Consider the following 13,510-nt stretch of genomic DNA (forward strand, 5'->3'; position numbering starts at 1 on the left):
TGAGGAAGGAGGCTACAAATTCTCCAGGATATTGAAGTCAGCAGCGCGAGGCGGCGAGGGCACGACCAGAGGCCGGAATGGTCCATCATCTTGGGAGTGGCGACCATAGGACATATCTGGAGGACTTGTAAGTTTTTATTTTGTTTTGCTTGCTTATTTTTTTGCAATATCCTTTGTACTGACAATCATGTTTCTAACAGTTAGTATTTTGTTTTCTTTGCAGCACTCCATTACAAATCGTGATCCGACCGGCCTTGAGACTCCATATGCAGAGGCACAGTCTCACTGCATTGATTGACCGATTGTATAGACACAGCGGCCCTGTAAGTCACTCATCTTTCTTGTCCGTAGTTACCATGTTTAATTAGAATGCATTATTGTATGGTGGACTGATGTGTAGTTTCTTTTTTTGCAGAGTTCGTTCGATGCTCCTTTACGCGATGGGACGAGCTTTCGAATGGCGAGGATATGTAGCTCGCCCTTGGATCCTTGGAGCTCACACCCTTCTTTTTTGGTCGCCTGATCTGTGTAGACATTTTTTATGTAGTAGTAATATCTTATCATGATTGTACCAATCACTTTCATTATGCGATCATGTATTTATTTCATGTATCAGTGTATGATTTAAGTACACTTTGTTTTTGTTTACACGAGCATTGTACACAGAGCAGAAATTATTTTGTATGGCCCAAATAAAGCTTACAGTGCTATATCTGCCCTGCCACCCAAAAAAAAAAAAAAATCTATTATCGTCGCTATTAGCGTCGCAAATTTACCTACACACGTCATTATTTGCGTCGTTATTAGCATCATTATCAATGTCGCTATTTGCGACGATACCGATGCAAATAGTGACGCTGATACTGACTATTCTATGGCGTCGCCAATAACAACGCTTTTTGCGATGACAGGGGAAAATTTGTTATTTACATTTTCGTCGCCTTTAACGTCGGTATTAGGCCTATATCAAGTAGTGATGTTTTTCTGTAAACAAGTGTACTGCAATTTTATGATAAAAATATATTGTTCTCATCAGCATCAATCGACGCTATGAAAAAATAGTCACATGGCATCCTTCAAAACTTCTAAAAAAAGAAAAACTATGGCTTCTACAAAATATCACAAAAATTGTTTGCTATAACTTGATACGACAAAGAAAAATTCAAATCATCTTAGGTAACAGAATGTGAAAGTATCATTGAAAGATTAACAATGTACACATCCTGTGGTATAGTCACAATGCAACATCATGATGTCAACTCACAAAAGAACAATCCATCTACATAAGAAATACAAGTTACAATGACTTTGTCAAGCACTATTCTCATCCTTGCATGCCAACAACACGAAGTCAGCATGATGATAACTAAATGCGGACCATGTCTTGCAAAGAAAGAGAAACAAATACATGGTGTCACTCTTACCAGACTACGCAAAACAAATTCTCAATGTAAAGTCGTTACAGCTTCAACTATTGAGCATCATTGATACATCCATCTCCATATGCAAAACAAGAGCGATTGCGAACAAAACCTTGGACCATCGATCTATTCTCGATAACCCTCTAGTCTCTTGGAATGATGGATCGCTTTTACAGCCATCCACTGAAATTGACTTGACTACATCCGATATTGCGGATGTGTTTACTTTCAACATGCTACATAATTCACTGATCCAAAAGTACATGGCTATAGCAGAACATCCACATCCAAGGACAGGGCTTTGCATCCTCAACAAGCAATCCATCGAAAGAATTATGGAGCTTCATCATGAAATCTCTCCATTCAATCCAATGCTCCAAGCAGATCACAAAAATGGAAGATATTACAATTTACTCGAAAATGTAGTCAAGCCAAGCCGACAAGTATTCCAAAGAGCCGATCAACATGAGTTCGCATGCATCATATTATGAAATAATAACCGTCTCATTGAAAGAACAAGGACATTCAAAACGGATGGCTTGCCTACAAGAACCTCACCCTGTCTAGATATCACCTTGAAAAATGCGGTTATTCCGTTCTTATTCCCACTTGGCCATGGCACCTATAACTAAAAGAAATATGAACGTTCAAAATCACAATCAATGACTCCAACTACATATGCATACATATTCTCCTTTCGACATCCTCCATGTATTTAAACAACGCAAAAACTTATCTACAAACATACTTCACTTCGAAACACGACGCATGTCTAAACACCATCAGTAAAACTACTACATAACAAACATGCAAGATTTGCATATAAAACTTCAAACTCCTTTACTGAGCTGAACATGTCAACCTAGTTAAACATTCTTATTTTTGTACATTTATGTAACATGGCATCGTATCTTAGTTTTGTTAAGGGACCCACCAAAATGACTCTGTTTCTAATTTAAAAACCCTTCTTTTCGGACAAACACCCTTGTTGATTCTCTATATAAATAGTGTCTTATACAAATGATATAAACAGTATTAAGACGTTTTAAGCAAGCTTACAACTAGGTATAATAGACTTTAACCTGTTCAGAAATATACAGCAAACATTTTCGTGCTACAGATGTATATTACAAAATTAGACCATGGCACAGCCCCTGGGGAAGATCTCTCGCATGATTTAGGGCAAGTATCCTGTGCAAAGACATGGTGAGGTATCAATACCACATCAGATTGAGAACAGTGTTGGGGGCAGCACCAGTTGTGATAAAGGTCCTTTTCCAAGCAGCAACCTATCCACCACTTATGTCATTAGACGCCTAGCACTAGAGGAAGACTCATGGAGCTTGTATGCACAGTGCGGGCTTCTTGGCTGAGGGTGCAAGCCATGCAACTTGAGGCACTTCCCCCCTTTTTATTAGTATAATAGTGGTGTCAGACTCACTAACTTGGATAGGTTCAACATGGTAAATAGTATCTGATAAATGGACACTCGCATGTCCTGGAATGCACTAAAACTCAATTTGCACCCGCCTCATTAGTTGTATATTGCTAGCCAGTTAATGTACTGGGGCAATGGCCTTGGAGAAACCGTCTATTGTAATATATAGTTTGTGTCAGTTGTATGGTTCTCTCACATACAGATGTTGCCCCGTGACTGCAGCCCACCCAAGAGGAATGACATTTTGATAACTTGAAAGCCTTATTTGGCCTCTTACGGATGTTGATGTAGCTTTACTTCATGCATTCATTCATCCCAAGAGATTACGCCAGTAAGTGAAATCACAGACACATTACATCTTCCAACATCTCAGAAACTTTGGAAGTTAAATTTGATCAAAGAACCAGCTTGGAAATGAGAAACATTACTGAACATTCCTTAGATGATGCTAAAATTAAAGAATTTATACATGGAAGGTGAGAGTGTCAGAAGGTTATAATGCTCCATCCGGGATCTGTCATTTGAATCACAAGCTTCCAGGCTGAATTTGAGATGCCAGCAACAGGCTTTTAGTGGCTTTCACCAAGCAGAGGTGATGAGAACTACAACTTTCCATCAACACTCTTTCGTGATTGCTCAAGTACATCAGCAGCACTTTTCCTGGAGTGCTCGGGACGATCTGTACTTTTCCTTGACCGCTCCAACCGGTCCACACTTCTTCTTGAATGCTCCACACGATCTGTACTCTTCCTGGCACCACTCCTACTTACTGAGGATTTCTCTAATGACGTGACAAACTTCCGGAGATGCCTTATGTACTCTGGGTAGACCTCCAAGTTGCAATGTCCCCCTCCTTTTAACCATAGCGGTTCATACTTCTCTTTGCATAAATCCCACAACTGCTTGCCATGTGAGCAATCCACCACCTCATCTGATGTGCCCTGCAAAAAATGTTGCAAAATTAGAGACTCGCTTTGAAGATACCAGCCAATACAGAACCAGGTCAGGAACAGCCATCTTTCAACAAACCATTAGAGCAGTTTCAAACACATTTCTCGACTCTTTCAATACCAGTTAACCATCCTCCCCAGTGAGAAGGCAATTGAAGCTACAAACAAATAGAAACGATGTAGTTAGCTTTCACCTACAGCATATAATATGCGGAGTCATGGTAATACCTTCATAACCCTTTCCTCGGTCAAGGCCAGCACATTCATTTAAGTAGAGAAAAAAATCCATCCCGATTCCTTTACGATAAAATTATGAACTACTGGATGTTTCAAGTTTCGCATAGTACCTCAGTGTAACTTGGAGGACTTGCATGCCAGTTAGTTCAACATATTTATCATTCTTGTTATGACTTCAACAAATAACCGAAAGAAAAAGATCTAAACAAGACTGAAAAGATACAAGACATCAGGGTGGAAAAGACCCACTAACCATTGTGATAAATTTATTCCCTGGGCTGTCAATTGCTTGCGACTGGTCGAATGCGCATCATTTTTATCCTAGCATACTTACTCTTATTCAGTTTTACCTCAAATGAAGATGAACATGGGTTCCAAGTTCTTTGAGTTTTCTTGTATATTCTCCCCAGAAAAAAGAAATTTATATTAACCACACCTCGGAGAAGTCCCCTGAGATAAAAATACGAAGTACAAAGAACTCTATAAAGAGTGTCTAAGTACATCATAAATACACTAGTTGTGTGAACAACCAATCAAGTGGGCTTTAGTGCCAGACCATCTGAGGGGCCATATGGAAGAAAGTTCCCCAGTCCCACATACACACAAAGGCCTCTCTCCTCTTCCTCGTCCTCTCAAGCCACCCTACATCCTCTCCCCATCTCCCACGGAGAGTGTGGATGATCTTTATCCAAATCCTCAAGTACTTGGGCTTTTCTTTCCTTCCTATTTCTTCAAATTGACTTGCTGAAACTTATGCGATATGATAACCACAAGCTCCAAATATTTCTCAGTAGCTTTTCTTAGTTAGTGTGTTGTATTCCTCTGAGTCATTCTGGTAGGAACACACCCTATTGCCATGCACTTTCAAGTCGAGTTTTTGCCTGGTCGAAACACCCATATAATGCTTATTAACAATATAGTTTGTACTTTCTATTTATTCTGGCATAGTGGGAGTAATATATACCCCCCTTCTCTCTCTCTCTCTCTCTCTCTCTCTCTCTCTCTCTCTCTCTCTCTCTCTCTCTGTTGTTGTTCCTCAGGTATAGAATGATTTTATGCAGTTGGTACAGGGGAGAAGAATCGATTGAAAAAGAAATTGAATCGTACACAATTTACATGCTCGACAAGGTCAAATCAAAGTCATCCGTGCTGTCACCAAGCTCACTGGGTTAATTTTCAAATCGATAAGCTTTGGCAAATGCGGGAAGTTCCAGCAGCCACGCTTGTCAGCTTGTCAAATCTCCAACTAATTGTCAACCTCTCCAGCCTGTCAAATCTCCATGCTTCCGCTGCAGTTCTCAGAATCTTAAATTTTTATATGTAAGCTTGGCCTTAAATTAAGTTACAGTCACCTAAATCACATTTGGATACCTTGCCCACTGGATGGGCAACGGGCAACCAGATTTTAATTGTGCCCACCTTACCAGTGACTGTCCAATCAGCCAAATTTTAGGGTACCCACCTAAACCTGTCAGGGGCTCTTCAACATGCTGGTCGCATCCCCACAGCTTGTTCACCAATTTAGCATTCCGTTTGACAGGTATTGCTCTTTTACCCTTGCTGTTCTACGTTACAGTTACTCTGGAAAGCAGCATATCAGTCCAAAACCTGGGGCTTTTCCTACAAATTTTAGGTTAGTACTTGTGTATAAGCAATCGGACTAATCACTCGAAAAAAATGGGCATAGACAAAACTGTAATGATAAAGCATGTAATAGTGGCAAACAGGTCTTGGAAGGCAGTCACCAAAAGTTACATAAGTTGTCTTGAGATAAGGATGTTCTTGCACATGCTCTTATTGCTTTATCGTTAATGTATGGAATCTTTCAACACATTCAATCATGCAAGAATTAAAAGTACTTGCAGTTGCGATACGTTTAAATCTCTCTATTAGATCTAAAATGAAGCATATGTCCTTATTTACAACAATGGAGTCTTTAAAAAACATTAGAAGGCCACAGTATGGATGCATTTCTTACTCATGTCAAAGAACTGAAAGAGCACCTTGTTGGGCAACCAAAGTTAGACTGCACTAACACAAAATTATCATGCATTAAGTCCAAATTTAGCTCCACAAAACAGTGCCGAAAGGAAGTAATACGTTACAGACTTTTAATTTGGCAGTCAGAGAAATGCCTAAAAATCCCGTATGTTAAGGGCATGCCATGGGCTTTCATCCTAATCCCTTGTTCATAGATTGTGCAAGTACTCCACTCCATCATCAGCATTTCATTTATCATCAGCCTCTCCTCTAGTCAACACAAGCTGCTGCCCAATAAGGCAAACTGCCACACAGCCAGTTATTGCTGCCTCCCACACCAGATTGTTGCTGCCACCTCATTGGTGGTGCCGCCCTCCCTCTGGAGGACTCCCACCTGCTTTTGGTAGACTCTCAGTGAAATGTCCCCCTAGGATACAACCTACACAAGAGACTTGACACACAAACTCACAATAAAAGGGACTGGACATTAGACTCACTCACCCCGAGTCTCGGAGATAGCAACACTCCGAGTCACGACTGCATCCCAAGGGTTTGGCATCCCATACGACCAACCCACACCATCCCGGTGTACAAATGCATCCACCAACAAGCCAATAGTCCAAGAGTGGTAATCAGGGTGGTTTCATATGTTTAGTATGATACGATTCGTACGTGAACTAGTGCGGTACAAAATGTACACAAAAACTTCAAAAATAAAATACGTTGTTTGATACGTTCATTCAAAAATACATGTAGAATTATATATATGTATATATAAATATATATATATATATATAATGTGCAACTTAAAGATAGATCAATCATCACAAAGTTTCATGAATTAGAGACTAGAGTTTAGAAAACAATTGCAATGCCATATAGGTCTAAAGAGTCGAAACTAGAGTCATGTATTGAGTGCTCCAAAAAGTCGGGGGGAACCACTTCCTCTTGAGCATTTGCCATGCTCGATGACACAAGGCCACTTTGACAGGAGTGGGAAGAGTACTTCATGATCTCATCCGCTACGGATTGAGGGATGGAAGGACATGGGCTGCATTGACCCCTCACGTTAGTCAAGTGGATGATGAACCTCATCACGCTACTAGTCATCGTCTTCCCACAAAACTTGCAAGTCCAACAATAGTAATTTGCATTCCTCAAGGCCTTCACAAAATTTGTGGTGTAGAGACCAAAAGCTTCAGGAAGAGACTTCGGCATTATGGATAGGGATAGGGCAAGGAAGAGGGAGGTGGATGAAATGGAGGGGGAGAGAGAGGGCAAGAGAGAGGGAGAGGGGAGGAAGAGGAGGTGAGAGAAAGGGATAGGAAAGGGAGAGCAAGAGGAAGAGGGACAACGATAGGAGAGGGAGAGAAGTGGAAGAGAAGGAGAGGGAGAGGAGAGAAAGAGAAGGTGAGGGAAAGGGAGAGCAAGTGGTAGAGCAATAGGGAGAGGAGAGGGGAGAACACTCAAGTGGAAGAGATATTGGAGGTGCTTCAAGCTTGAGCCCAAGAGGGGAAGATTGAAGAAGGCGGCTGATTTTTGGATGGAGGTAAGAAGGGCGGGCTGCCCTTTATAGTGGACTGAGGTGAGTGAGGAGATAAGAAGCTAGAAAGAGCCTAGAGGAGAACAACTTTCAAAAGGTACATAATGCCCATCAACCAAGATCCAACGTTCATGTGTGCAACTGCCAGAAAAACAGGTAAAAATTTCAAAATCGCACGCAATCTGCAACAGTCAAATCCAGTCAGCACCTGCTGGAATGCACAGAGCACTGCATGGTACCGTATGGAATGTTTGTACGGTACTGCACAGAATGCAACCTTGGTAGTGATCACACAATGAATGTGTGCAATTGGGCCTTGAGGCCTATAAATAGAACTCGAGTGCCCTAACCTCGAAGTGCCCTTAGTACATTTGTACTAATTGCCCTAACCCCGAAATGCCCTTAATACATTCGCACTAAGCCACTTTCATGGCCACTGTGACAAATGCTATTGTAGTATTTCATACACAAACAAAGCACATTGAAGTGCATTATCACCATGTCAAAGAGAGACTCCATGTAAGGGAAATTGATTTAGTCTATGTGCCTACACAGGATAACATAGTAAACATATTCACCAAGGCTCTATTCAAAGAAAAAGTTGACGCTTTTCGCAAAGCTTTTAGGCTTACTTCCATTTAGGGATTGACCTATGACATCCCTGTTTTGTTCACATCATTCCCTCCAGGCGTGTTTATTGAATACACCTTGTATTTTCCTCACTAAGTCGTTTTGGTGTAAATGCACCCTATCCACCAGGCCTTTTTACCCTCTTGTGTGACACAGGTTCTTTCCCATGTAAACACACTTTAGTGTATAAGTCTATATAACCTTAGGGCTATGGCTTGTACATCCATTCTTATGATTCATTTTAGTAAAGGTATTCTTGAATGCATCTTTGTGTCTCCTCTCACTCTCACTCTCTACTCCACATCTTATCTATTGAGTTGTTCATCCAATCCAACAAGAATTCTACGTTTTGATGTGCTAACTGCAGCCAACACTAAGTTACGGCATGAAACCTTTGGTTACCTAAAATTTGGAAGCCTTGTGCCTGTCTTTGTAGGCATTATATGATACATGATATTGGCAAGATGCGTAGATTCAGCTATCTTAAGAATGAAAGTATTGGTGTTAGTTGCAAATTTTTTGTTGCACCATAGTGATCTATATGTGTCCATGTGTACACCATCTCTTGAAAATATATTTATCACATTCATTAATGACTTCACCACTAGTCACACATGGCCTTTTTGTCTTAAAGCAAAGTCAAGATGTCTCTGCTTGCTTTCCCCATTCTCTTACTATGACAAAGAATCCTAATCATTGCAAGTTGGTGGTTCAAAAAAGAGAGACTGCACATCATATCAATTTGATACATTTCTTTTATATCATAGAATCATCCATTACACGTAACAACTTGCACACCACACTAGAATAGGGTGGTTGCCTTGAATGCAACAACCAATCACCGACAGAAATGGCTAGATGTGTGTTTAAAGGGAAGTCTTTTCTTGACAGATTTTGGGTGGATGCTATCTTGACACCTTGTATTGTTCAAAATCAGTTACCTATACAACATTGAAAGCCATTGCTTCTTACAAGGCATCAAATGGATCCAAGCCCATTGATTTTCACATGCTGTTTCTGTGCCAGCTTACACACATGTTCCTTCACATCAATTTCATAATCATAAAGTAAATAATTGTCTCAATTAGTTACAGTAAAGAGAGCAATTGTATTATTCAGACCACAACTGGTTATGCACTTGTTAGCTGGAATATTACTTTGCTGCAACTACAGCCCTGCCTTTGCAAGTGTGCAAGAAGTAGCCTATTGTTGCCTCTAAACATATTTTCCCTCTTCACGGCAGAAGACAGGCAGCCACTCATTATGCATCAAATGATTTTGTGAAATAAATAATTGGCTGCAACATGTAATGAAATGTGTGTGTGTGTGGAAGATGCACTTTATGATGAGCATTGAGTGGAAACATACTCACGATTACTGATATGTAGATGGGAGCTAGGTGATTTGCCCAAGGGCAAGTGTACTATCGGCAAGAAGTAGTTTTTAAGATGAATGTGAATCTAATGGAAGCATTGCTTGTTACAAAGCTCAATTGGTTGCAAAGGGGTATGCTGAAAAAGAGGTTAGACATGAGAAACCATTTGCATCTATCTCTGAAGGACTACTACCTGTGCAACTATTCCTTTGGCTGCACACTACAATTGGCATATGCATTTGTTGGACATTACATCCACCTTTTTTAATGGTGACTTAGGGAAGGTGCCTTAGTAATTGAGGCCAAATTCTGTTGTTTGCATAAGGCTTTGTGTGGCCTCAAGTAGACGCCACAAGCTTGATATCAAAAGATTTTTGCTTACTTGGTGGGACTTTTCAAAATAGCTCAACTGAGAGCACTCTGTATGAGATATGATGGACCCGGATTGATTCTCTATGCCAAGGATATGCTACACCCTAAGGGGAATAAGGACAAAATAGAAGATTTTAAAGCCAATTTGCAGCCCACCTTTGGCATTCCTAATCTTGGTCATCGCACTGATATCTTGTGTTCAACTTACTACAGTTGAGGGGGATGTCGTCAAATCCAAGTTACTTCAGCATTCTTCTGTTTGAGGGCAGGAAACCTATCTGTAACCCTTTCATATCTCACTCCACTAACAATCAGTGGGAAGCATGATTTACTTTTTTAAACCACAAACAAACATTCCCTATGCAATTTCCCAATTGAACAGATCCATATAGCAAGCCATGAAGTGTTTGTTACTAGAAGAGGGCAATCGCATGCTTCCTCTCTCTTCCTGATTTTCTCCTGTCTCTTGGCCCAACACCTCTCTTTTCTTGTCTTCAGCTAGTGTGCAGTATACTCTGCATGCGATGGATAGATCTAATCTCTTGGTGGAATCCCTTGTCCAATCTGATTCCAAATTTTTTGTTATATGAAGGAAATTTGCAAAAACGTCATGAGATGGGAGGAAGAGGAAAAGGACACCGCTACTACCCCTTGAGAAGCATAGAGGTAGAATAATGTATCTTTCCACTCTTCCATTCCAATACCACCATTGAGGATCTGTTGATTATGCAAGTACTCAACAAAGTGCCTCAGATAGAGGTTTTTATGACTTGCCAAGAGGTTAAGAGTTTCTGCTCAGTGCGCTCCACATGGACCAATACCACCATGAATGCTCTACTACAGTAACTTGAATCATAATCCACCATGATTGTCTACTCCAGTATCGACCAAGGCCTTCCCTACTATATAGAGGATATTTCTTAGAGGTTTTCTGATTCGTTTCCTCATACTTTTACAATGCATAACCAAAGAAAACATGAACCAACAAAAAGACTACCAGAACGAAATATTAATAAACCTTTCACTCTTTTTCATGACATCTTCCATTAAGCCAATTGATGAACGGATTTGCGGCCACTGCCACAGCACTCTAGCCTCTTTCCCTTCCTCTATGTGAATGATACCGCCTGTGAATGGACAGAGTATAATAAAAGATTGATATTCAATATCATTAGGGTGCTACTACGGAGGCCATTTACCTATGAGTTTTAGTTTCCCATCTCTAGTCCTACCCTGGTCCACATTGACAGTCAGAGTGCTATTCCCCTTGCAAGTAATCCTATCTTCTCCCATCAAACATTCATGTTGGGATCCACAACCACCTCTCTAGAGATCAGGTTGAGTTGAGTATGGAAAAATTGATTGATTGTGGTAGTACTTCATTCTTTCCTTTCACCAAAATGCTTTAGGGAAGTTACAAGGAAAGCCAAAAGCTAGCTAAAAGGATGCTAATAGAGTTGGATGATGGGTTCAATCATCCATCACCCAAAGGGAAAATATAGAGAATAATCCCTTACATGCATAAATGTGCTTGTAAGACACCTTTTAGTATAAGCTACATACCATGTGAATACAATTGAATACATTTATTTACGGTCAAGCTAGGAGATTGAACTTGTCTTGCCATAAGAGGAAGCACTGATTCTATGTTTTATGCTCAAAACTTAAAAGCCCCATTTCCAACAATCTCTTAGGTTCTATTCATTTCTGACGAGGCAAAAGCATCCTCCCATTGAACCAAAAGGGGCCAAGAAGGCAGAGGCAGAACCAACCACAAGAACATCCCATCAAATGAAGGTACTTTTGAGCCCATCTTATGCATTTTAATTAAAACTTACCGACCGTAAGTGAATGTTAGACACTAAAAGCAATATGAGAGTTTGAATGCTTTCATATTAGGTTCCTGGACATGTCAAAAGGCATTCAATAGTCAAACTACATCTTAAGTTACAAATTTGGTTTCTTTTCTATGAAATTCACAGGAAAAGTTGGTATGATGAAGCTTTTGGATGTTCTGAGACAAAGCAGGTTTTCAATTTTGTTAAATTTGGATGCTCCGCAAACAGTGGGTAGTAAAAATACATTGTGATGCCTAACCCTCCTCTAACCAGTGAAAATAAAACAGGTACAGGTTTAGCAGTTTAGATGTGCTGAGTCATAAGCATCCAACGTACGCTTGAGTTACATACAGACCTTCATGGAGTGGCCTTATTAATGTCCTAGTAGTGTCAATTTATTGTATGCATAAAGTCCTGGCCTTAACGCATTGTGTAATAGCCTTGATAAGTGAACTTTATAGAAGATCCAAAGTAAGCTTAAGAACTTTAATAAGAGGTGTAAAGGACAAATACATTAGTGTTGACTGAGAATTCCATATGTAAAAAAACTGCAACCAAAAGGAATAATGTTAACTGTAATACTTACATGCATGACCAAAACAGGACAAGATACACGTCCAATTTTGTCAATGTTCTGTAAATGAATAGTGAAAGAATGTCAAACATAACCGATTGAGTAGAAGAATGAGAACCCACAAGACAGACACAGATGTCCTTCACCTTGTATATGTCAAACCAGTAAGTTCTTTTCACAGGATACATGACGCGCAATCCTGAAAGAATAGGGCTGTGCAGAACAACAGCTCGCAACTTTGGTAGGCGTGTTGCCAAGTCTAGGGTAGGTCCACTGCCAACGGACTGGCCATATAAAACAATGTCCTCCTGTTTAGCACCATAATCCCGTACAAGACATTCATAAGCAGCTTCTATATCTGCATATGTGTTGTACTCACTTGGCTGTTCAGAACAAACGCAAAGGAAAAGACCAAAAAGAAGTAAGCCACTTCATCCAGAAAATGTGAAGAACAGTAAAAAATTAGCAATCCACAAGTTCACCTTTCCTGATGATTGGCCATAACCAGCATAATCATATCTGCAAAAGCAGTCACTTCAGTAAGGTATCAAATGTTTCAGTAGATAACAACATACCAGTGGGAAAACTCACTGGAACTTGACAAATCTAAGACCTGTCCACCGAATGTATTTAGACCTTCAAAACCAAATCTTTAGCAAAGGAAGATAATTTCTAAACCTACATGCAACTTTGCCTTTCTTTGCTACTCAATACTGGTACCCTTATGACCTTGACTGTAGGCTAATGCATCAAATTTAGTATTACACAGTACACCCTCCAACACACAACTAAATTTATCTTTAGACTACTTGTCAGCAAAGAATAACATGACAGAAACTCTTACAAGGAAAAGGCTTCATTGATTCTGATACATATACAATGTGTACACCTACATGCATATCTCTTTCGCGATAGTAGTAGAATTTGTGCACTATCTTCTTGATTTTCTTCTCCTCACAGTTTTTTTTCTCTGCTTTAGCCGTTGAATACTTTGCAGCATAGGTTCTCTCTTTGTGCTAGTGGACTTTACAACAGGATGCTTGGTTCTATAAGACCTATGAGTTCTGTGCGATGCATAATTAATCTAGTTGAGCTAGTGCGCATTCATGTGGCCTGCACAAGATTCTTTCCTGCCAATGTATGACTAAGAAG

The 13,510-nt window shown here is 40.1% G+C and overlaps 1 protein-coding gene across 2 annotated transcripts in view; it reads right to left on the reverse strand.

Moving 5' to 3' along the window:
• Positions 1-3,271: 3,271 nt before the first annotated feature.
• The window catches only part of LOC148033924 (uncharacterized), a 29,468-nt gene continuing 19,229 nt past the window's right edge, over positions 3,272-13,510 (reverse strand). For both annotated transcript variants that reach the window (XM_087681909.1, XM_087681911.1), the window contains 4 exons: positions 12,841-12,877; positions 12,505-12,741; positions 12,371-12,418; positions 3,272-3,800 (listed from right to left, as the gene is read on the reverse strand). In XM_087681909.1, the coding sequence (XP_087538035.1) occupies positions 3,462-3,800; positions 12,371-12,418; positions 12,505-12,741; positions 12,841-12,877 (661 nt within the window). In that variant the 3' untranslated portion in view covers positions 3,272-3,461. The remainder of the gene's footprint in view (positions 3,801-12,370; positions 12,419-12,504; positions 12,742-12,840; positions 12,878-13,510) is intronic.

The sequence above is a fragment of the Lygodium microphyllum genome, chromosome 7 (genome assembly GCF_053477565.2).
Source record: "Lygodium microphyllum isolate KBCC chromosome 7, Lygodium_microphyllum_v1.1.10, whole genome shotgun sequence".
NCBI lineage: Eukaryota > Viridiplantae > Streptophyta > Polypodiopsida > Schizaeales > Lygodiaceae > Lygodium > Lygodium microphyllum.